Source organism: Cnephaeus nilssonii (assembly GCF_951640355.1).
Source record: "Cnephaeus nilssonii genome assembly, chromosome: 18".
NCBI lineage: Eukaryota > Metazoa > Chordata > Mammalia > Chiroptera > Vespertilionidae > Cnephaeus > Cnephaeus nilssonii.
In genome coordinates, this window is record NC_137089.1 from 449,700 (window position 1) to 472,858 (window position 23,159).

The 23,159-nt window shown below is 70.5% G+C and overlaps 1 protein-coding gene across 9 annotated transcripts in view; it reads left to right on the top strand.

The window, feature by feature from the left end:
• PLEC (plectin) overlaps positions 1-23,159 on the top strand; it is a 56,175-nt gene that overhangs the window by 22,996 nt on the left and 10,020 nt on the right. For 6 of the 9 annotated variants that reach the window (XM_079796185.1, XM_079796184.1, XM_079796191.1 and 3 more), the window contains 29 exons: positions 9,847-9,908; positions 10,316-10,405; positions 11,223-11,300; positions 11,423-11,515; positions 12,340-12,506; positions 13,140-13,255; positions 13,336-13,442; positions 13,525-13,644; positions 13,728-13,823; positions 14,028-14,155; positions 14,400-14,493; positions 15,297-15,451; positions 15,531-15,849; positions 15,937-16,014; positions 16,175-16,336; positions 16,595-16,699; positions 16,879-16,974; positions 17,378-17,503; positions 18,147-18,299; positions 18,396-18,550; positions 18,635-18,761; positions 18,850-19,033; positions 19,177-19,334; positions 19,433-19,611; positions 21,100-21,238; positions 21,337-21,693; positions 21,792-21,875; positions 22,242-22,346; positions 22,447-22,545. In XM_079796185.1, the coding sequence (XP_079652311.1) occupies positions 9,847-9,908; positions 10,316-10,405; positions 11,223-11,300; positions 11,423-11,515; positions 12,340-12,506; positions 13,140-13,255; positions 13,336-13,442; positions 13,525-13,644; positions 13,728-13,823; positions 14,028-14,155; positions 14,400-14,493; positions 15,297-15,451; positions 15,531-15,849; positions 15,937-16,014; positions 16,175-16,336; positions 16,595-16,699; positions 16,879-16,974; positions 17,378-17,503; positions 18,147-18,299; positions 18,396-18,550; positions 18,635-18,761; positions 18,850-19,033; positions 19,177-19,334; positions 19,433-19,611; positions 21,100-21,238; positions 21,337-21,693; positions 21,792-21,875; positions 22,242-22,346; positions 22,447-22,545 (3,932 nt within the window). Of the gene's footprint in view, positions 1-5,001; positions 5,287-6,578; positions 6,802-8,931; positions 9,221-9,846; positions 9,909-10,315; positions 10,406-11,222; positions 11,301-11,422; positions 11,516-12,339; positions 12,507-13,139; positions 13,256-13,335; positions 13,443-13,524; positions 13,645-13,727; positions 13,824-14,027; positions 14,156-14,399; positions 14,494-15,296; positions 15,452-15,530; positions 15,850-15,936; positions 16,015-16,174; positions 16,337-16,594; positions 16,700-16,878; positions 16,975-17,377; positions 17,504-18,146; positions 18,300-18,395; positions 18,551-18,634; positions 18,762-18,849; positions 19,034-19,176; positions 19,335-19,432; positions 19,612-21,099; positions 21,239-21,336; positions 21,694-21,791; positions 21,876-22,241; positions 22,347-22,446; positions 22,546-23,159 lie in introns of those variants that run through there. The other 3 variants (XM_079796188.1, XM_079796186.1, XM_079796187.1) reach the window with 3 other exon arrangements.

Here is a 23,159-nt window from a genome sequence, read left to right on the forward strand (position 1 = left end):
CCTTTGTGGTCTCAGAGGATGGGACAGGCCCCTGGCTGTGCCCTGCTCTGCAGCATCCTCTGTCCCTGAGCACCTGTGCTGACCGGACCAGGGGGGTGGGTCCGTGGGTGCCGTGCACTCGGGAGCTCACTGGCCTTGGGGCTGACGTGGTGGCCCAGGCCCCCCAGCATCAGGCAGGCTGGACCCTGCTTCCCTCGTTGTGTCCCGACGCCTGGGGAGGAATTGACATCTGAGGGGCTGGGAAGGGGGCCTGGATTCGGGGGGCAGGAATTTGCCAGGTGAATGGGGGTCATGGAACCCAGGTGTGGAGAAGGAGTCCCCGGACCCACCGGGTCTGTGCTGTGGGAACCCCCCTGAGCAGTCTGGTGGGATGCGGGGGTTCAGGGGCCGCCTCTGGCTCTCCTGTGGGCTCTCCAGCTCCTGGCCATGGGATGCCTGTTCCCATAAGGAGAGGAAGGCGCTCGGTCAGGCAGCCGGCCAGCAGTGACTGGTCAGCACTGACAGCAGCGGGGGGCCAGATCCCCGCCCAGGGCCGTCTACCCCGGCCTTCCCTCGCCGCACCCCCGTGCCTCCGTGGTTTGCAGACCCCCCGCTCCCCCGTCTCTGGTCCTGGTGTGGGGACCCAGATCCCCTCCCTCCTTTTCCCTCCTCCTTCCTCATCCGGGCCAGGTTGGACCGCTGGGCTGCTGGGCAGGCATTTGGCCGCAGAGCCGAGGGGGACTGGGTGTGGCCGCCGTGGGCAGGGAGGGCACCCCAGTCCTGACGGGGTGACTCAGTTCTCCCTTCCCTGCGGCAGCCCAGAGTTTCCAACAGGAAATGAGCTCCAGCCCCGGCTGAGTCAGGGCCGAGGGTGTGGGCCCCTCCTTCCCCTCGTCCCTCAGGCCCAGCCCAGGACCGCGGCCCCTCTCTCCGTCCCAGGGTGTGGCACGATGCTTCCTGGTCGTCTGCAGGTCGTGAGTGAGGGCTCCCCACGTGGGCCGACACCTGGAACCTCCACTTCTCAGAGCTTTTTTTAAATTTTTATTTTATTTTTATTGATTACAGAGAGGAGGGGAGAGGGAGAGAGAGAGAGAGACATCCATGATGAGAGAGAATCATGGATGGGCTGCCTCCTGCACGCCCCCCACTGGGAATCGAGCCCACAACCTGGGCATGTGCCCTGACTGGGAATCAAACTGTGACCTCCTGGTTCATAGGTCGACGCTCAGCCCCTGAGCCACGCTGGCCGGGCTGCAGCTTTAAAGATGGTCAAGTAGGGAGCCCGCAACGCCTTCCCCCGGGCACTGCCTCCCTCGAGTTGGCAGAGGGCGAGGTCAGGAGCTCGTGGGCCGACTGCACTGGTTCCTAGAATGACCTGGGTCAAATGGGCCGCCTCCGTCCATCCAGCCCTGGCCGGGGAGCCCTGGTCGCTGCAGGTCAGTCACACGTGACCCCCAGCCCCGCCCTGTGCCCTGGTGGTTTGCTCCTCCGTGTGGGAAGGTCTCTACCAACTCTGTCACCCACATGCCAGCCGGACCCAGACCGAGCCCCTGGCCCAGGGAAGCCCCACCCTTTGGATGAAAGGGCAGCTTTTAGGAGCAATCCAGGAGGGCCCCTCGGAGGAGGCGCCCTGAGCTGAGCCCTGACCGATGAGGAGGGTCCTGCTTAGCCGAGGGTGGGACAGGGAGGCCTGGCGGCCGGCCGGCAGGCAAGCAGTGGGAGGGCCCGTGGCCCTGGCTACCAGTGTGGGCCTGCTTTGTGGGGTGGGATGGGTTCCATAAACGAACTTCATTTACATCTCAAAGCAGCCGCACTTTCGCCTGTCTCCAAAATCCTACATGAAGCCAGACATTTATAGAGAAAAGGCGCCATCTGAGCGGTGTGCGCGTTGCCCGTGGGCTCCCACCCGCTACGCACCTTGATCTTCCCACGGCCCCGCCCTCCGGGGATGTTGAGTCAGCACACGGAGCTGCCTCCCTCTGTTCTAGGGCCCGGTGTGGCTGCGGGACATTAGGGTCCAGCCCAGTGGTCGGCAAACTCATTAGTCCACAGCCAAATACCAACAGGACAACGATGGACATTTCTTTTGAGAGCCAAATTTTTTAAACGTAAACTTCTTCTAACTCCACTTCTTCAAAATAGACTCGCCCAGGCCGTGGTATTTTGTGGAAGAGCCACACTCAAGAGGCCAAAGAGCCGCATGTGGCTCGCGAGCCGCAGTTTGCCGACCACGGCTCTAGTCAGCTTTTTAAAAAAATCATATGTTTTTATTGATCTCAGAGAGAAAGGGAGAGGGAGAGAGAGAAACACCAACGATGAGAGAGAATCATCGATCAGCTGCCTCCTGCACGTCCCCCACGGGGTGTCAAACCTGCATGTGCCCTGACCAGGAATCGAACCGTGACCCCCTGGTTCATAGGTCGCTGCTCAACCACGGAGCCACGCCGGCTGGCCAGGCAGCTTTTTGTGAGAGTCCCCAGGTTGGCGTCTGGGTCCTGTGTGTGCTGGAGGGTATCTGTAGATAGAGGGGCGGGGGCGGGGGGGGGGGGTATGGCAGGATTTGGGTTGCCTTTCAGCTGGTCCCACAGTGGCTGGTGGGACATGCGTGGAGGAGGACCCCTGAGGCAGGGACACGGGTGTGGCTGTGCCCAGCTGGTCGTGGGGAGGGGCAGTGGAAGGGCTGGCTCTGGGAGCTGAGGGGTTGAGGGTGGGGAGTCCAGGGCAGGGGGCTGTGAGCGGAGGGGGCGTGGGCTGGGCAGGAGAGCACAGGAGGGAAGACGGGTGCCCCCGGGGCCCCGCCTGTGGGCTCAGAGGGCTGGGGCCAGGTGGGCTGGCCCACTGCACCACCCAGGCTGGTCTGACCCGTTGGCCAGCGGGCTTCAGCGCTGCTCCCCTCTGACTAAGGGGTGGCTGTGAGGAGGAGCCAGGGCTCCCAGCTGGGTGGGGAGCCCTCCCTCGGCCTCCCACCCCTTCCCTCCTTCCTGCCTCCCTTCCTTTCCTCTCTGCGGCCCGGGCTTGGAGCGGCCTGGCCGTGCTCGGCGCCATGGACAGGTACAGCATGGAGGAGCTGATCCAGCTGGGCCAAGGTAGGGCAGGGCCTGGCTGGGCTGCAGGCGTGCGGGGTGAGGGGGACAGGCCTCCAACTGGGCTGGGCTCCCCAGGCGGCTTGTGGCTGGGGCCCGGGTGGGGGTGGGGGGACTGGAACTCGGGGATGCAGGATGAGTGCGGCTTCCGCTCAGAGCTGCCCAGGGCGTGTCTGGTGTGGGATGGAGGTGCTGGCCCTGGCCCAGGTCTCTGTGTGTGTGTAGCGGGGGGGGGGGGGGGGGGGCGTGGAGGGCTGCCCTCGCCCTCAGGAGCTGGCCCTGGCCCCGGCCCCGGCCCCCTGAGCCCCGATGGGCTCCTCAGAGCTGGCCGCAGCAGGCCAGGCCCCTCAGACAGGAGTTTCTGAAGCAGTGAGCGGGCCTTCCCTCGTGGGCCAGGCGCCCCGACCCCAGCAGGCCCCGGCCCCGGCCCCGTGTGGTTTTCTGGGCGTGGCTGCAGGCCGACCGACCGGGCACCCCAGAGGGACCTCCCGGGCTCAAGCCGCACTGTGTGCCCGCAGGCCGGCTCCTCGCCCTCTCTGTGCCGGTTTCTCATCCGTCTGATGCTGGGACAGGACTCACTTCCTAGGGTTCTGTGAGGGTTAAATAGGATCGTGCTTGACAGGGAAGTGCCACAAAATGCCACAGAAACCCTGTGTGGAGTCCTCAGCCCTCTGTCTGCTGGGCCTGGGAGGAGGGGGACAGGATGGTGACCCCGTATCCTGTTTCCCGGGCACACGGAGGTCCAGGATGTAGCGTGGGCCTTCCACAGACCGGGCTCCTGGGGGGGGGGGGGCAGGGCAGACCCCAGGAGTGGCCTGGGGTGGGGAGGCACAGCCCCTTGGTGGGGGGCTCGTTTATGCCCGTGTGGGTCTCTGGCCGGCCAGGTGACCTTGGGGAGGCTGTCCGCACCCCTTGCCCATGTGGCCTTTTCCAAGAGCACCCCACGACTGCTCAGCGGGGCGGGGGGGGGGGGGGGTGCACGCCCACTCCCTAGGGCCGGCGCTGGGCCAGGAGACGTCTTATTATTAGCTCGGCTGTGGGAGCCGGGCTGAGGCCGGGGGGCGCCACGCAGCCGGACCGGCCACGGAAGGCCGAGGCCCCGGTGCCCTCGTGCTGCACGTCATGTTCTAAGTCGGGACAGATGACGGGCCTTGCTTGTCCTCGGATATTTATATCCCTCGGGCCCCCTGCCCACCCTGCCCCTCCCCCACGGCCACAGGCGCCGCCGCTGACCGCGCACGCCCGTGCCCTCCCTCCCGACACCGCTGCCCGCTCTCTGCCGCCTCCGAGGGGCCTGTGACCCTCCCTCACCCGAACCCACTCCCGTCTGCCCCCGAGGGCTCTCGCCGCCGTCCCCAATGAAGGTCGTGCCCGGTAGGTGGGAGCCCAGCCCGGCGGCCTCTCTCTGTCCCATTTCCCTGCACACCGCCTGCCGGCCCAGGCCATCCCCGCCTCCCCCGTCCCTCCCTCCGGCCCTGGGCCCTGTTTGCTGTCCCGTGTGGGGGGCCTTGGGACTCTGGGGCCACTTGTCGTTGAGGTGGTTAGATCAGCTGCAAGCCTGGGGCTGGGGGGGCCGGGCCCTGGCATGCCTCCCCTGTGGCGCCTGGCAGCTGTCTCCAGGGGGCACCCTCGGAGGCAGAGTGGGGTGCTTGAGCACTGACTGGGGTCACCCTCCTGGTGGGGGTGGGGTGTCCCGTGCTGAGGCCGCCGAGGCTGCGCTGGGGGTGCCTTTCTTGGCCGGGAGTCACCCACGCCGCGCCGCAGGCCCCTCCTCCCGCGGGTGTGGCTGTGGGTAAACAGGGGTTAAGGCTCCCGCTAACCTTGAGCCGGTAGCTGTGCGCAGGGACAGCTGAGCTGGGCTGGGCAGGCCGGGTGGGGAGCGGTGCCGAGTGACAGGGAGGGAGGAGGGGCGGAGGCGGTGGGAGCCCAGTCGGTGCAGGGACCGCACCAGTCCCAGCCCGGCCGGCGGTGCTGCAGGGCGGTCCTGCGGGCAGGGCGGTCCCGGGCGCAGGGAAGGGAGGGAGGGGGCTGCGGGCCTCGCGCAGCCAGCGCCCCGGCCCGGAGGGCAGCTCCGCCAGCTCTGCCCGCACGCAGCCTGGGGGCCCCCGAGCCATGGAGCCCTCGGGCGGCCTGTTCCCCTCCCTGGTGGTCGCGGGCCACGTCGTCACCCTGGCCGCCGTGTGGCAGTGGCGCAGGGGGCGCCGGCGGGCGCAGGAGGAGGAAGGTAAGCCGCCGCCCCTGCCCGGGCGCTGTCACCAGCCGCCGCCGCCGCCCCTGCCGGAGGGAGCGGGAGGTGGGGCGGGGCGGGGGCCGCCTCCTCTCGCCCCGGCATTTCCTCGTCCCTCCCCTTCCTGTCCCGAGCCGAGCCGCTGCACGTGGTCGCGGGGAAGCCGTGTTGCCCCTGCCTCCCACCCGCACCCGACGCCCTGCCCGCTCCCTCGTGGTCGGTGGGATGAGGCTGGCGCTGGGCGCGGCGTGGGCAGTGCGGGAGCGCCCCTGGGCGGGGAGCCCCCCTGGGCGGGGAGCCCTCCGGCCGCGAGGGACCCGGTGAGCCCGAGCGGCTGTCAACACGGCCCGCAGGTGCCTGGCCGGTTCCTGCCCCGCCGAGGCCCCGCCCCCTGGAGGCCGAGCTGCACCGAAAGGAGGCAGGTGCCTCCGCACCCTCGGCCAGAGCCCAGGACAGCCCGGGGCGGCAGCCAGGCTGCACCCTGCCCCCCCGCCCCAGCTCAAAGTCACCCGCTCTGGGCTGCAGCCCGGCGGCCATGCCCCGCACAGCACGGCCCGACTCCGGACGGCGCGGCCGGCCTCCGCTGCCCGCGGGGCTGGGGGACCGGGCTGCCGGCCAGAGGGACCGCCTAAGGGGCACGGGGAGGGTGTGCTCGGGTCTGCGCCCAGCGCGGCCTGGGGTGCGGGCCTCATCCCCGGTGGGGGTGACGGGCCACCCCCTGGCAGGCCCGCTGGCCCTGAGGTCTGAGTCAGGATGGGCTTCTAGGCGTGGTTTTGGGGGGCTGGGGAGCGGATGGTGACTCAGCTGCGGTCAGTCAGTGCGCAGGCCGGGCTGCTCCCCTGGGCTCGGCCCTCCCTCCCTCCCTCCCTCCCTCGGCCCACTCTCGTCCTGCCCCCCGTGGGGAGCCCCTCCGGCCACTGTCCTGGCTGCTCCCTGCTCGCGGCCCGGCGGCGCCCTGGGCTCCGAGTCTTTGCCCCGTTTTGGGCTGTTCTCCGCCAGCGCCTCCCTGTCTCCCCGCCCCCCGCCTCTGGCGCATCCCGCTGGGAGCCTCCTCTCGGGGAGTTCCCCGCTCCCGGGCGGAGGGGAGGGGGCGGGGGGGGCTCCCCTCCTTGGGAGCCGGGGCAGCCCCGAGTTCCCAGGCCCCTTGGTCCTCAGCCCCCCAGGGTTAGCAGGGTCCTGTCCCTCCACATGGGGGTGCGGCTTCCGGTCCCGTGCTGGGCGGGGCGCCCCACCAGGGGCAGGTTCTTCGGGTCTGGGCGGCTCGCCCGCCGGCAGCGGGGGAGGGAGCGAGCGCAGAGCCGGGCTCCGCGCGTGGGCTGCGAGCAGAGGCACCGCCGCGCTGCTGGCCGCCTCGGCGGGCGATCCGGGCCCGACTCATGGCTGCGGCCGGCACGTGGGGGGCGGGGGGCGCCTTCGCCGCCCGGGAGGCGCTGCTGGAGCGGCCGTGCTGGCTGGACGGGGGCTGCGAGCGCGCCCGCAGGGGCTACCTCTACGGGCAGCTGTGCTGCGTAGGTGGGTGCGGCCTGCGGGGGGCGAGGCTGGCGGGGGGGGGCCGTCTCCCCGGGAGCGACTGCGGGGGGGGGGGGCGGCGGTGCCGTCCAGGTGCAGCCCCGCCCCCTGCCTGTCCCGGAAACACCTGGGCGGGAGGGAGGGAGGGAAGGAGGGAGGGAGGTCCCGGGGCCCCATTTGTTTTCCCTGCGGAGGGGGGCGGGGAGGGGGCGGGGCCGGGTTGCGGGGTCTGGCCTTGGATCCCTGGGCTGGAGGCAGCCAGGACGAGGGCGGAGGGAAGCGGGCGCCGAGGGCGGGGTCTGGCCTGCCTGGCTGTGGGGCTTCCCCACGTCTGTCCAAGGGGCCGCGATGCCCCGCAGGGGCCTTGGGCAGCTCCAGGGGACACTGATGGGGCAGAGGGCAGCTGCTCTGGGAGAGTTCAGGGGTCAGGCACATGCGTAGGAGCCGGTGCTGGACAGTGCGTCCTGGGGGAGGGGGCCGGGCTGGGGGCACAGGCTGGGCCAGCTGGGAGGGGGCCTGTGGAGGAGGGGAGAGGATGACCCCTGGGACCCCAGAGGGCCTCAGAGGAGGGGTGCCTCCAGGGGATGGCGGTGCTTCCCCCCCTCCCTCCACCTGTGGGGCCCTCAGTGGCGGAGAGAAGGCTGGGAAGGGGTGTGACGGGCGCCCCACCAGTCTTGGATGTCCGGCCCGGTGCCTCTGGGTTGCATCTTCTGGGGTTCCTGATCCTCCTCCTGACCCTTCCCGGGGGCCTCTGGAGTCCCCTAACCCAAGTGCCTGCCCTGCAGGCAGGGACCTGCCTCCATTCCTGCTGGCCTAGCCCAGAGCCTGCCTACAGCAGGTGCTCAGCACAGACCCCTGAACTCTGACCCGCTGCTGGGTCGGGGGCCTCCTCAGAGGCTCCGAACCTGGGGAGGGGCCCGGTGGGGGTGCTGGGGGCTGAGAGAAGTTCTGGGTGTACCCCGTGCTGGGAGCGGTGGCCTGGCCCTGCCCAGGTGAGGGTGGGGGAGTGGAGGAGGAGGACTAAGACCTTGAGGGAAGGTGGGGGCACAGCCAGCTCCTCGGGGCTAGGGCCCCGCCCCACGGGGTTTGGGCGCCCTCCTGTGGCCACAGAGGGGCAGCAGGGATGCGGGGGGGGGCGGGGGGGGCTTTTCCCGGAATGGGGCCCCGAGTGCGGAGTGGGAGGGGGCTGCCCACAGCTGGATCCCATCAAGCCAGATGCTCGACTGGAAAATTCTTGCGGTCGCCGTGCATTCTTTCCCTCGGCGGAGGGAGCCCCAGTGCTGGCCGCCGGGCAGCTCGAGGCCCGCGCCCTTTGCTCCGTCTCCCACCTTTACAGCCCTGAGGAGCTGCTATCTGTGAGCCCTGCCCAATGCAAACATCCCCACCCATCCTGCGCCCACTGCCCAGAGCGGCTTCCTTTCCCGTGAGTCACCAGCCTGGGCCCCCTCCCCAGCCCTGACTCACTGGCGGGGCCCCATCCGAGTGCTCCCCGCTGCCCCCAGCCTCTCCCCCCCCCCCCCCCCCCCCGACTTGGGGCAGAGTTCCTGCAGCTCGGGCTGGGCGGTCCTGCTGGTGAGTCAGCGCTCAGCTATGTGCCGCTCTGCCCACCGTGGGCTCTGCCTGCAGACCGTGCAGCCGGGACGTGCGGGATGGGCAGCTTGGGAAGCACCAGGCCTGCCCAGCAGCACCGGAGTGGCCCAGTCCGGGCAGCACAGAGCCCAGCAGCGGGCATGTGGGCCTATGAGGAGGTGGGGTTTAGGGGGCAGTGGGTCCCCCCCAGGCCAGGAGTCACTCGGTTTCGGGAGCCCCTCCAGCAGGTGGTGTAGGCACCCTGGGCCCAGCCCCACTCTAGCCGCACGCCCTGTGCGGGGGTGTCCCGGGGGTGGGCATGGGTATGCAGACAGTGTGCGGCCGAGGCCAGGCCCTCACACACACACACACACACACACACACACACACACACACACACACACACACGGCCCCGGCTGTGGGCAGGATGGGTGAGGAAACCCCTGGGTTTCCTGTTTCTGCTGGCGGAGGGTGGGGCGGTGGGGGAGGGGCGGCTCTCTTCCCGCCGGAACACTCCCTCTGGGGGGTGGGGTGGGGCTCCTGGGGCGGGGACCGCGGGGCTGGGAGGACCGCGGGCAGGGAGTGGCCGGCACAGACTTGGCCGGGAGCTGAGCCCGCTGCTGAGTGCGAGCGAGAGTCCCGTGCTGCGCCCGCGCAGCCGTCTGTCCGTCCGTGCGCACCAAGGGCGTCCGAGCGCAGCCCCGGGGGCCGGGGACCGAGAGCGAGGGGCGGGGTGGCACCATGTCTCAGCACCGGCTCCGTGTGCCTGAGCCCCAGGGCCTGGGCGGCAAGAGAACCAGCTCCGAGGACAACCTCTACCTGGCCGTGCTCAGGGCCTCCGAGGGCAAGAAAGGTAGCGCACTCCCCGGCGGGCGGCGGGCGGCGGGCAGGACCCACTTCTTGCGGCAGGAAGCCTGGCTCTGGGTGGGGGGGGAGGCCGGACTCTGGGGTCTGAATTTGGGGGACAGACTCAGACAGGGCCTGGGGCTAAGGGAGGGGCTGGGCCCATGTTGGCCAGGCTGGCGGGGGCCTCTGGGCCTCGGGTACGGGGCCTCCGTGGGCGGGGCGCTCTGTGCCCTGCGAAGGGCCCATTACCCGGCTGGGGGACACGGCCGGGTCCGGGGGAGCCTCTCTGCTCAGGTGTCTGGGAAGCGTGTGTGGGGACGGGGCAGGCTGGGACTTGCGGGCTCTGGCTCTGCGCTCTGGGGCTCTGGGCGCGGCTGCCAGCTCTGGACCCTCCCATCTCTGGGAGACAGCGGGGGATTGAGCGGTGGGCGCCTTGTCTGGCCTCCTGCTCCCCTCCCTGCCTGGACAGGGCTGGCTGGGCCTGGGCACCGTGGTCTCTCCAGTTCGGCGGGGGCGCCGGGTCCGGGTGGCTGAAGCCCCGCCCGGCTGCCCGCTCCTGGATCGGAGTGGGGGCTGCCTCCTGGGCGTCCCGGGCTTCTCCAGGCCCCAGGTGACCTGGCCTTGTCTCTGCAGACGAGCGGGACCGTGTGCAGAAGAAAACCTTCACCAAGTGGGTGAACAAGCACCTCATCAAGGTGGGTGCCTGTGTGTGTGCAGGGGAGGGGCGAGGAGCCGGGGGAGGGGGGGATGCTGGGCCCTCCAGGGAAAGCAGAGCTGCCTGACCTGCCAGAAGGTGCCCCGCCCCTGCCCTCAGGGTCCCGAAGGCCTGGGAGCTCACCTTTCATCTCCAACCTGTGGTTTTCTCTCTCGTTCCTCCTGTCTCCTGCCTCCTCCTCCTCCTTCTCCTCCTCTCTCTTCTGGACTCTCCTGGTCTCTCCTCACCTGCCCTGTAGCACTGGAGGGCAGAGGTAGGTGCCTCTGAACACGCAGGGGGCATGCTCTGTGGGCCCCCTGCCTCCTGCCCCTGGGGTCCATGCCCCGCCCCCCCGGGCCCGTGGGTGGCGCTGGGGACCCCGTGGCCGACTCAGCCCCTGTCCCGCAGGCCCAGAGGCACATCAGCGACCTGTACGAGGACCTCCGCGATGGCCACAACCTCATCTCCCTGCTGGAGGTGCTCTCGGGGGACAGCCTGGTACGTGCGCCCGCCGCCCGCGCGCCCGCTGCGGCCCCGCCTGCCTCACCTGGACCCCTGTCTGCCTTCCTCCCTCCAGGCCTTTCCCACAAGCCCGTTCTGCCGCGCCGGGGCTCCCGCCTCCCTGGGCCTCTGGTCCGGCGCCAGGCCCAGACCCCTGCTGTGGGCGCTCGGCCCTGCTGCTCTCCTCCCCGAAACCCCGACACAATAACCTCACGCTCTACTCTGCTTTGGTTTCTCTGCTGCTTGGACTCTGAACCTTGACCTCTGCCCTTTACCCTTTGCCCTGCTCTGGCCGGGCAGCCAAGAGAGCGGGACATAATCAGGAGCTCGCGCCTGGTGAGTGGCTGCGCCCGCTGGCCCCGGCGGCACGTGGGCTCCCTGAGGCTGGAACCCAGCTCACCGGGCCCGACCTGTGCCTGGCGCGTGGGTGGGCAGATGGCGGCGCCTCCAGCCGCCCGCTGTCCTGCCCGGGGCCAGGCCTGGGACCCGCCGGGACTGCCACCACGGGGCAGGAGGACCCCTCCCCCCATGCCACTGCCCTCCGCCCGCGGCTTCCTGGCTATTGTCTCCTCCCCAGCCCCTTCCTTCCTTCCCTCAGCCTGGGCCTGGCGGCTGGACTTCCCAAACCCGCTGGGCCTGCCTGGCCTCTGGGTCCATGGCCCCCTTTGCAGCTGCAGGGGGTGGGGGGGGGGGGACCAGAGACCAGAGGGGGACGGCGGCCACACTGGGGAGGACCTCGGTTGCGCAGAGGCCTGGGGTCCTGAGGGTGGCGGGACCATGCCTCTGCCCCTGATGCCGCCGCCCGCCCCCACAGCCCCGCGAGAAGGGGAGGATGCGGTTCCACAAGCTGCAGAACGTGCAGATCGCCCTGGACTACCTCCGACACCGCCAGGTGAGGCCCCTCCGCCCCCACAGGCCCCGCCCCCGCCCCACAGGCCCCGACCCCGACCCCGACCCCGACCCCGACCCCGACCCCGCTGCCCATGGGCGCCACTGAGGGCTCCTCGCTTGCAGGTGAAGTTGGTGAACATCAGGAACGATGACATTGCCGACGGCAACCCCAAGCTGACCCTCGGCCTGATCTGGACCATCATCCTGCACTTCCAGGTAGCTCCCCGCCGCCTCCCCCCACGGCTGTGGCCTCCGCCCCGGCCCAGGCACCCCAGCCCCGGGCTGCCTCTCTCCAGGGCCTGCCTACCTGTGCCCTCTGGCCCTGTCTGGGCAGGGCCGCAGAGCCTCCCTGCCGAGGAATGCCTGCCCAGGGAGGTGGTGGAGAAGCGCCGGCTGACTCATCCGCTGCCCGCCCGGCTGCACAGGAAGCCACAAATCTGAGAGCTGGGCAGGCAGAGCCCGGCTGGCACGGCGGCTGAGTCAGAGAGGCGTGCAGGCCGACAGGCAGGAGACAGGCAGGCCGTGCACAGACAGCCACACGGCTGGCGGGCCGGGCCTGAAGGGTGGATCCGCGCAGGGCCAGGTGGTGCCATGGCAGGCCGTGCCCAGACCCAGAGACCCTCCCCCCGGCCTGCAGCCCGAGAGGGACTGGCAGCCCCCCCTCACCCGTGGCCTTTGCTGGGCCCGAGCTGGGGGAGCTCTGGGACCTGCAGCTGCTCTTCTCGGCCCCCTTCCACCGCCTGGGGGGGCTCGGGCTGTGCTCCAGGTCCCATCTCCCCAGCGGAGGGAGCCCCGGGCACCCGCCTGTGTCCGCAGGGGGGCCGGGGGCCCTGACTTAGGCTCCTGGGGCTGAGGTGTGGTGGGTCCCAGCTGCTCAGGAGGGGACCTGGGGCCCCCCGCGCGCCCTCTCTGGGCCTGGTGGTTCCCGGGTGCCACCACCGGGTCCCGAGCCGCCTCTGCCCCCAGGCCGGCGGTTGTGGGCGGTGGGCACGGGGAAGGCGGGCGGCGTGGCTGAGCTGCTCCCGCCCGCCGTGGGGCAGATCTCGGACATCCAGGTGAGCGGGCAGTCGGAGGACATGACGGCCAAGGAGAAGCTGCTGCTGTGGTCCCAGCGGATGGTGGAGGGCTACCAGGGCCTGCGCTGCGACAACTTCACCACCAGCTGGCGGGACGGCCGCCTCTTCAACGCCATCATCCACCGGCACAGGTAGGAGCCGGGCTCCCAGGCGGCGGCGGGCACTGGGGACGCGGCCGGGCGGCTGCAAACAAGTCGGGGCAGGGAGGTGGCGCAGGGGCGGCTCACCCTGACAGGAACCCGCTGCCCCAGGGGACGGGTGCCCGTGCCAGCCTGCCTCGCTGGGCGGACGCAGGCCCAGCCACGCACACCCAGCACGCCTCCGCCGGGCCTTCCAGCGGCCCCGCTCCCTCCAGGCCAGAGGGCCCACAGCATGAGCATCTGCCCCGTGGGGGCTCTCCAGGGGGTCTGGGTGGCCGGGCCACGTGGCGGATGGTCCTCAGGGGACCTCCGCCCCCACCCAGGAAGGACCTGGGGCCTGCGGGGCAGGGTGGCTGCAGGGCGCCCAGCTGACGGGCACCCTCGCTCCGTGCACTCCACCTGCACCTGTGCACACAACAGGCTCGGAGCTCCAGGGACAGGCCCAGAATGCAGAGGGCTACCTGTGGGGCAGGCCGGGCGTCGTGGGGGGCAGGGTGCTTTTCAGGGGGAGTGTAGGGCTGGGGAGGTACGATACGGGGACGGTCTGTGTGCTGACGAGTCCGCGGGCCTCGCCGTCCCCGTGTCCCCGCCCGCCTGCCCCACGGATGCCTGCTTTGCCCACAGGCCCATGCTCATCGACATGAACAAGGTGTACGGTCAGACCAACCTGGAGAACCTGGACCAGGCCTTCTCTGTGGCCGAGCGGGACCTGGGAGTGACCCGGCTCCTGGACCCGGAGGGTGGGTGCCGCTGCCCCTCCTCCCGCCCCTCCCCTGCTGCCTGCGTGGGGCCCTCTGACCTCTGACCTTCCTCCCCCCAGACGTGGATGTCCCTCAGCCCGACGAGAAGTCCATCATCACGTACGTCTCATCTCTGTACGACGCCATGCCGCGGGTGCCAGACGCGCAGGATGGGGTGAAGGCCAACGTGAGTGGCGGCTGGCGGGCCCGGGTGGGGGTGGGGGTGGGGTGGGGGTGGCCCCGGAGGCCCTGACGGCCCGGCCCCCCAGGAGCTGCAGCTGCGCTGGCAGGAGTACCGGCAGCTGGTGATGCTGCTGCTGCAGTGGGTTCGGCACCACACCGCCGTCTTCGAGGAGCGCAAGTTCCCCTCCAGCTTCGAGGAGATCGAGGTGGGCGTCCTGGTCCTCGCGGGCGTGGGCCCGGGGCCGCGGTGGGAGCCCGGGCCTGGGTGCTGACAGCTCTGCGCCCACAGATCCTGTGGTGCCAGTTCCTGAAGTTTAAGGAGACAGAGCTCCCGGCCAAGGAGGCCGACAAGACCCGGTCCAAGGGCATCTACCAGTCCCTTGAGGTGAGCGGGGCCGCGCGCGGTGCGTGGGGTCGTTTCAGAGCTCAGGAGAGGGCGTTCTGGAGGCCAGCGAGGCCGTCGAGGGGCCTGGCCTCACGCCTGAGCCTCAGGGCGGGCGGGTGGGCGGGCTGGGGGCCTGGAGGCCTGGGGGGCTGGGCACCCCCACCCCTCTGCCGGCCCAGGCCTGAGTTTGGCTCCCGCCCACAGGGGGCAGTGCAGGCAGGCCAGCTCAAGGTGCCGCCCGGCTACCACCCGCTGGACGTGGAGAAGGAGTGGGGCAAGCTGCACGTGGCCATCCTGGAGCGGGAGAAGCTGCTCCGGAGCGAGTTTGAGAGGTGGGTGGCGCCCGAGGCTGCGGTCGCGGGCGGGGCCCTGCGGTGGCAGGGAAGCCACCCGCGGATGAGTCACCGCCTGGGGAGGAAATCCCCCCCGGGCTGCAAACCCACACTGGCCGGCGGGACACTGGGCTGCAGGCCGGCGGGGAGGCCGGGCGCAGCGGGCACTGCTCTGCCACCCGGAGCCGCCGGGCAGTCCCCCTCGGGCAGTCCCCTCACGTTGGTCCCTGGCGTTGGGCCTTAGGCTGGAGTGCCTTCAGCGCATCGTCAGCAAACTGCAGATGGAGGCCGGGCTGTGCGAGGAGCAGCTGAACCAGGCCGACGCCCTGCTGCAGTCGGTGAGGGGGGAGCAGGGGCAGGGCTGGACTGGGCAAGGGGCGGGGAGGGGTATGCGGGGTGGGAGGGGGGGGAAGGAACCCACACCTGCCCCGCCTCCTGGCCCCCAGCTCCTCCCTCCTGGCACATGGCCAACTCTGACTGCTAGTTGGGCTGAGCTGGCTCTGGGCACCAGGCAGGACCCAGAAGAGGCGCTGAGGGCTTGCTGCTGGGAGGGCGTGGCGGGCGAGGCCCAGGAACACGAAGGGGCCGTGACTGAGGCCGTGAAGGGACTGGCTGCTTGGACCCAGTGAGGCCTCTGAACAGGGTCCTGGTCCCCGCGAGGGCCAGGGCTGGCGATTTAAAAAAAAAAAAAAGTACATTTTTATTGATTTCCAAGAGGAAGGGAGAGGGGGAGACAGAGAGAGAAACATCAGTGATGAGAGAGAATCATTGAGCGTCTGCCCCCTGGTGGTCAGTGCATGTCATAGTGACCGGTCGTTCCACCATTTGGTTGATTTGCATATTAGGCTTTTATTATTATAGATTGGTTTCAGAGAGGAAAGGAGAGGGGGAGAGAGAAACATCAGCGATGTGAGAGAATCGTGGATCGGCGCCTCCTGCACGCCCCACACTGGGGATCGAGCCCACCACCGGGGCGTGTGCCCTGCCCGGGAATCGAACCGTGACCCTTCAGTCTGCAGGCCGACAACCCACTGAGCCGCCCCGGCCGGGCAGGGCTGGCACTTTGTGCATCAGGAGGATGTGCAGGGAGGGAAGGGGAAAGGCCGGGGCCGGGGTCTGAGTCATGGCGCCCACCACGCAGGACATCCGGCTGCTGGCCGCGGGCAAGGCGCCCCAGCGGGCGGGCGAGGTGGAGCGGGACCTGGACAAGGCCGACACCATGATCCGGCTGCTCTTCAACGACGTGCAGGCCCTGAAGGACGGGCGGCACCCGCAGGGCGAGCAGATGTACCGCAGGTGGGCTGGGTGCGCCTGCCGTGGGCCCCGGGGGCTGGGGCACCAGTTCCCTGCTCACCCTCCCGCCCCTCCCCCCCAGGGTTTACCGCCTGCACGAGCGCCTGGTGGCCATCCGCACCGAGTACAACCTCCGGCTGAAGGCGGGCGTGGCCGCCCCCGTGACCCAGGTGACCCAGGTGACCCTGCAGACCACCCAGCGGCGCCCCGAGCTTGAGGACTCCACGCTGCGTTACCTGCAGGACCTGCTGGCCTGGGTGGAGGACAACCAGCACCGTGTGGACGGCGCCGAGTGGGGCGTGGACCTCCCCAGCGTGGAGGCGCAGCTGGGCAGCCACCGCGGCCTGCACCAGTCCATCGAGGAGTTCCGGGCCAAGATTGAGCGGGCGCGGAGCGACGAGGTGAGGGGGTGCCCGTGGGGCGGACCTCGGGGTGGGCCCGGGCCCCGGCCCCGGCCACGCAGGCCTCACCCTCCCGGTCCCCTGCAGGGTCAGCTCTCCCCGGCCATCCGGGGCACCTACCGGGAGTGCCTGGGCCGGCTGGACCTGCAGTACGCCAAGCTGCTGGTGAGCGGGGCAGGCCTGGCTGCGGGCTGGCGCGTGGCGGAAACCACGGGGTGTGGGCAGCTGGGACCAGGGGCTCTGGGGCTGGAGGCTACCAGGGTCAGGGCTGGGGGGCCGGCGGGGGGGGCGGGCCGTCCCGTGGACACGCCCTGCTCGCCCCCAGAACTCCTCCAAGGCCCGGCTGCGGTCCCTGGAGAGCCTGCACGGGTTTGTGGCCGCCGCCACCAAGGAGCTGATGTGGCTGAGCGAGAAGGAGGAGGAGGAGGTGGGCTTCGACTGGAGCGAGCGCAACGCCAACATGGCCGCCAAGAAGGAGAGCTACTCGGTGAGGCGGCCCCGCATCCCCCAGTGCACCCCAAGGCTGGTGGCCCCTCGGTGCTGGATTGGCAGTCAGCTCCAGGCCCCACGGGGGAGGGTCCCTCAGTGCTGGCTGGGCAGTCAGCTCCAGGCCCCACGGGGGAGGGTCCCTCGGTGCTGGCTAGGCAGTCAGCTCCAGGCCCCACGGGGGAGCCCCCTTGTCGGGAGACGGGCAGACCCGGTGCGGCCCTGACGCTGTCCCTGAGACCTGCTGCCCTCCTCTCAGGCCCTGATGCGTGAGCTGGAGCTGAAGGAAAAGAAGATCAAGGAGATCCAGACCACAGGGGACCGGCTGCTGCGCGAGGACCACCCTGCTCGGCCCACAGTGGAGGTGGGGGCTGCGGGGACCGGGGCTGCGGGGACCGGGGCTGAGGGGACTGGGGCTGAGGGGACCGGGGCTGCGGGGACTGGGGCTGAGGGGACCAGGGCTGAGGGGACCAGGGCTGAGGGGACTGAGGACGGCAGGGCCAGTGCTGGGGGGGCTGCAGGCTGACAGGGACCCGTGCGCAGTCCTTCCAGGCGGCCCTGCAGACCCAGTGGAGCTGGATGCTGCAGCTGTGCTGCTGCGTGGAGGCGCACCTGAAGGAGAACACGGCCTACTTCCAGGTGAGCCCGCCACACCGCTCAGGGGCGGTGTCCCCGGAGCCCCTGGACCACCCCTGGGGCATGTGCCCCGCCCCCCGGCCCTGCACCGCCCCCCCCCTTCCCCCGGCCCTGCACCGCCCCCCCCCTTCCCCCGGCCCTGCACCGCCCCCCCCTTCCCCCGGCCCTGCACCGCCCCCCCCTTCCCCCGGCCCTGCACCGCCCCCCCCTTCCCCCGGCCCTGCACCGCCCCCCCCTTCCCCCGGCCCTGCACCGCCCCCCCCTTCCCCCGGCCCTGCACCGCCCCCCCCTTCCCCCGGCCCTGCACCGCCCCCCCCTTCCCCCGGCCCTGCACCGCCCTGCTGTGCGCGTGTCCCCGGCCCCCAGGCCCCGGCCCCTGAGCCCAGCCTGCCCCTTCCCGCTGCAGTTCTTCTCAGACGTGCGGGAGGCCGAGGAGCAGCTGCGGAAGCTGCAGGAGACGCTGCGCAGGAAGTACACCTGCGACCGCTCCATCACCGTCACGCGGCTCGAGGACCTGCTGCAGGACGCCCAGGTGAGCTGGGGCGCAGTGAGGGGCAGGGCGGAGGCGGGCGGAGGCGGGCGGAGGCGGCATGCCCTGGGCTGGGGGGGGCGCCCAGGAGGGGCCTGGCTCCTGCAGTGCTGGGGGAGGGACGGGGGAGAGACGCAGGGAGCTGCTGGCTGGGGCTCCCGTGCTCAGGAGTGCGGGTCAGTGGGGGCTGGGGGTCCAGGGGGCCACGAGAGACGCAGGCAGCTCCAGGTGGACCCTTGACCTGAACCCCTGGACAGTCCTTGGTGGGTCTGGCCCCTGGAGGGCTGAACGGGGGGGGGGGGGGTGACTGGCAAGCAGAGGGAGAGGGGAGAGGAGACAGGCTGTTTGGGGACCAGAGTGCAGCAGGGGCCCGTCCCCTGGAGGGTGTGACCTGGGGCTCAGCGCTGGCCTGGAAGGAAGGCGCCACGGGAGGCCACGCCCTGGGGACCCGCCTCGGTCACGTGTCCCGTTTCCACACGCCTGGCCCCCTCCCTGGGCAGTGGAAGGACCCCTGGCCTCAGGGTGGCGGTGCCCGGCGTGCCGGCTCCTTGCACGGTGGGGGGGTGGGCCTCACGGACGGTCCCCTGGGCACCTGCTGCCTGGACACGGGGTGACGGCCCCTGGGCGGCCCCGCCCCTCCCCTCAGGACGAGAAGGACCAGCTGACCGAGTACAGGGGGCACCTGTCGGGCCTCGCCAAGCGGGCCAAGGCCGTCGTGCAACTGAAGCCCCGCAACCCGGCCCATCCCGCGCGGGGCCGCGTGCCGCTGCTGGCCGTGTGCGACTACAAGCAGGTGGAGGTGAGGCTGGGGCTGGCGGGGCGCCGTGGAGGGTGTGTTCGAGGGGCCCGGCGGGGGGGGCGGGGCGTGGCCGCACTGACCGCTCCGCTGCCCCAGGTGACCGTGCACAAGGGTGACCAGTGCCAGCTGGTGGGCCCCATGCAGCCGAACCACTGGAAGGTGGTCAGCAGCTCCGGCTCCGAGGCCGCCGTGCCCTCCGTGTGCTTCCTTGTGCCCCCACCCAACCCGGAGGCCCAGGAGGCCGTCGCCAGGTGGGTGGCCTGGGGTCTGGCTGCTGGGGCGGTGGCGGGGGTGGGGGGGTGCCTGGCACCTCTGACCGAACCCTGACCTGCCAGGCTGGAGGCCCAGCACCAGGCGCTGGTCACGCTGTGGCACCAGCTGCACGTGGACATGAAGAGCCTCCTGGCGTGGCAGAGCCTCAGCCGGGACCTGCAGCTCATCCGCTCCTGGTCCCTGGTCACGGTAGGCCGGGGCCACGGGGCGTGGCAGGGGCTTCCGCCCAGGCCTGCCCATGTGCTCAGCTCCCTGTGCCCCCCCCCCCCCGCCCCAGTTCCGCACGCTGAAGCCGGAGGAGCAGCGCCAGGCCCTGCGCAACCTGGAGCTGCACTACCAGGCGTTCCTGCGGGACAGCCAGGACGCCGGCAGCTTCGGGCCCGAGGACCGGCTGCAGGCCGAGCGCGAGTACAGCTCCTGCAGCCGCCACTACCAGCAGCTGCTGCAGAGCCTGGAGCAGGGTAGGCCTGTGGCCTGAGCGGGCGGGCAGGTGGGCTTGTGGCCTGAGCGGGCGGGCAGGTGGGCTTGTGGCCTGGGCGGGCGGACAGGCGGGCGAACAGGCGGGCGGGCGGGTGGGCAGCGTCTGAGCAGCTCGCGTCCCCAGGTGAGCAGGAGGAGTCCCGCTGTCAGCGCTGCATCTCTGAGCTCAAGGACATCCGGCTGCAGCTGGAGGCCTGCGAGACGCGCACCGTGCACCGCCTGCGGCTGCCGCTGGACAAGGAGCCTGCGCGGGAGTGTGCCCAGCGCATCGCCGAGCAGCAGGCAGGCGCCCGCCCCGCCCCTCCCCTGCCTCCCCTCCCCTCCCCTCCCCCCACCCCGGGGCTCCGTGCTCAGCTCACCTCTCCTCGCTCTCTCCTCAGAAAGCACAGGCGGAGGTGGAAGGGCTGGGCAAGGGGGTTGCCCGGCTCTCTGAGGAGGCCGAGAAGGTCCTGGCCCTGCCCGAGCCCTCCCCGGCCGCCCCCACGCTGCGCTCGGAGCTGGAGCTGACCCTGGGCAAGCTGGAGCAGGTCCGCAGCCTCTCCGCCATCTACCTGGAGAAGTGAGTGCGCCGGGCCTGACCGGGAGGGTGCTGAGCACAGGCCGACCCCCACGTGTGGGGGGACAGGCTGGCGGTGGGGGGTCTGTGGAGGGGGTGCTCAAGGGGTGGTGGGTGTGGCCCTGGCCGGTGTGGCTCAGTGGATAGAGGGTCGGCCTACGGACCAAAGCTGTCCCGGGTTCGATTCCGGTCAAGGGCATGGTGCTTGGCTGCAGGCTCCTCCCTGGCCTGGACCCCCGTCGGGACGCGTGCAGCAGGCACCCAATCGCTGTGCTTCTCTCACATCGATGTTTCTCTCTCTCTCCCTCTCGTCCACTCTCTCTAAAATCCATGGGGAAACATCCTTGGATGAGGATAAACAACAAAAAAAAGAGGTGGTGGGTGTGGACCGAGGTGGGGGTCATGGATGTGGAGAGGGGTTCAGCCCTGTGCCTTGAAGGCAGGACTTCCTAATGACTGGACCCGGGCCGAGAGGGCTGGCTCCCTGAGGTGGGGGCCGTGGGAGTGAGGACTTGGGGGGATCCCACCCGTGTGATGTCAGGAGCTGGGGTGTCTGAGGGAAGTGTGGACCGGGGACGGGCAGAGGGTGGAGCCCAGGAGGGTGAGGAAGGCCCACGGGGGTGTGAGGGGGGCGCCAGCCACCTCCAGCGGCTCCTCGGGGGTGGGCAGGGGTGGGCGAGCAGGGCATGGGGCTGTGGATGTGGGAGGGGCCTGTGCCGAGGTCCTTATGGGGGACCTGCACCTGCCTGCACCTGCCTCCCACCCCCTCAGCCCCCGCGCCCCTGGGGAAATGCAGAGCCCTCGGGGTCGTCCTCCCATTCGCCTCGTCCCCCAGCCCGGGGCCCCCTTCTGGCCTCTGACTCATCAGCGTGCACACACGGGGCTCCCTGCTTCTCCTTCACAAGGGGAGACAGGACCCCCCTCCCTCCGTCACATCTCGGACCCCCCCCCCCTCCTCCATCGCATCTCGGACTCACCCTCCCAGTCCCGCCCGGGTCCCACGTCCTTGTTTCCGAAGTGTTGTTTCTTAGTCCCTTCGACGTGGTGGCAACATACCTACCTCTCACCCACCTTTTCTTTCTTTTTATTTTATGTTTTTATTTACTTCAGAGAGGAAGGGAGAGGGAGAAGAGAGAGACACCAGTGATGAGAGAGAATCATTGATCGGCCGCCCCCCGCACGCCCCACACCAGGGATCGAGCCCGTAACCCGGGCCTGTGCCCTGAACCGAATTGAGCTGTGACCTCCTGGTTCATAGGTCGAGACTCAACCCCTGAGCCACGCCTGCCGGGCGTTACCCACCGAGGCTGACAGGTCCCTGTCCCCTGCCTGGGGCGGGAAGGCTGAGCGCTCCCAGGCCACAGGTGTAAGCTCTGTGTCCGGCCAGCACGGCCTCCATCGCAGCGCCAGCACCCCGAGGTCCCCGAGCACTGTCCCCTTGATCCTCCGGGAGCCGGCCCCACCCCCAGCTCTGAACCTGCTCTCCCCCAGGCTCAAGACCATCAGCCTGGTGATCCGCGGCACCCAGGGGGCCGAGGAGGTGCTCCGGCACCACGAGGAGCAGCTCAAGGAGGCCCAGGCCGTGCCCGCCACCCTCCCGGAGCTCGAGGCCACCAAGGCTGCGCTCAAGGTACCGCCCCCAGAACGGCGCCGGGCGGGGGGCCTGGGGGCGGGCGGCGGGGCCTCGGGGCCTCGGGCTGAGGCAGCACCGCCCCTCGTCCCCAACAGAAGCTGCGGGCCCAGGCGGAGGCGCAGCAGCCCGTGTTCGACGCCCTGCGGGACGAGCTGCGGGGGGCGCAGGAGGTGGGGGAGCGGTTGCAGCGGCGGCACGGGGAGCGGGACGTGGAGGTGGAGCGCTGGCGCGAGCGGGTGGCCCAGCTGCTGGAGCGCTGGCAGGCGGTGCTGGCCCAGAACGACCTGCGGCAGCGGGAGCTGGAGCAGCTGGGCCGGCAGCTGCGCTACTACCGGGAGAGCGCCGACCCGCTGGGCGCCTGGCTGCGGGACGCCAAGCAGCGGCAGGAGCAGATCCAGGCCTTGCCGCTGGCCAACAGCCAGGCCGTGCGGGAGCAGCTGCGGCAGGAGAAGGTGGGCCTGGGCCAGGGTGTCTGGGGCCGGGGGCGTTGGGGGGGGCCGGGGGGGTTGGGGGGGCCATGGCCCGTGCTGACCACCCTCCGCCCCCCCAGGCGCTGCTGGAGGAAGTCGCGCGCCACGGGGAAAAGGTGGAGGAGTGCCAGCGGTTCGCCAAGCAGTACATCAACGCCATCAAGGTGAGCGGCTGGGCGTCGACCCAGGAACCCGGAGGTCAGGGTCCGATTCCCGGTCAGGGCACAGGCCCGGGTTGTGGGCTCGACCCCAGTGGGGGCGTGCAGGAGGCAGCCGATCCATGATTCTCTCTCGTGATGGCCGTTTCTCTCTCTCTCTCTCTCTCTCTCTCTCCTGCCCTAAAATCAATTAAAAGTAAAATTTTTTTTCCAAAAGTGAGGCTTTTGCCTCCTGCCCTCTCAGCCAGGCTGGGGACCTGGGGCCTGAACCCTCAGGGTGGCCCCAGGCACAGGCCTAGCTGGCAGGGGGTGGGGGCGGGGTGAGCCGGCGGCTCACGGTGTCTCCCCGTGTCTCCCCGTGTCCCCCCGCAGGACTATGAGCTCCAGCTGATCACATACAAGGCACAGCTGGAGCCCGTGGCCTCTCCGGCCAAGAAGCCCAAGGTCCAGTCCGGGTCTGAGAGCGTCATCCAGGAGGTGAGGCGGTGGGCGTGGCCGGGTGGCTCGGGCTGTGGCCGGGTGGCTCGGGCCGTGGCGGGGGCAGGACTGACCCTGGCTGCCCCCCTCCCGCCCCCAGTACGTGGACCTGCGCACGCGCTACAGCGAGCTGACCATGCTGACGAGCCAGTACATCAAGTTCATCAGCGAGACGCTGCGGCGCATGGAGGAGGAGGAGGTAAGGCGGGGGCGGGGGAGGGGCGGGGGCGGGGCTCCCGCTGCCCAGACGCAGCCCTGGGGGCTCGGGGTCATCACTTCGCGCGGCCCCCCACTCCCGCTGCCTGATGCCGCCAGCGCCCCACTCTGAGCTCGGCCTGCTCTCCACGGTGGCTGGCACCTCCTCCTCCTCCTCTGTGTGTGCACCTGCCCCACCGGCTCTCCTTGGGGTTCTTCCTCGGGAGCCCACGTCGCCGCTCCTCGCTCCTCGCGGCTGCTGCTCTGGAAGAGCTGGGGTGCTGGGCTGCGGGCAGGGCGGGGGTGTCCTTGGGTGAGGCGGGGGGACCAGCTCTCCGGCTCCTCAGGCGGCCTCGCCGTTGGCCCACCTGCAGCCTCCTCTGTGGTCAGCGCAAGCGTGTGCGTCCTTCTGCGCTGGCCGTCTGCACCACGGTCCCGCTGGCGCCTTGGGGTCGGGTCCCACGCTCACGTGCTCGGGCAGGGCTGGTGGTGTGCGGCTCGGGGCCTGCGAGCCTCTGCTTTGCTCTCTCTCCTGTCTGTCTCGCCGCCTGTCTGAGGGAAGAGGGGCTGTGCCTGAGCCTCCTCCCGGGGCCGGTGAGCACTGTGCCAGCTGCGCTC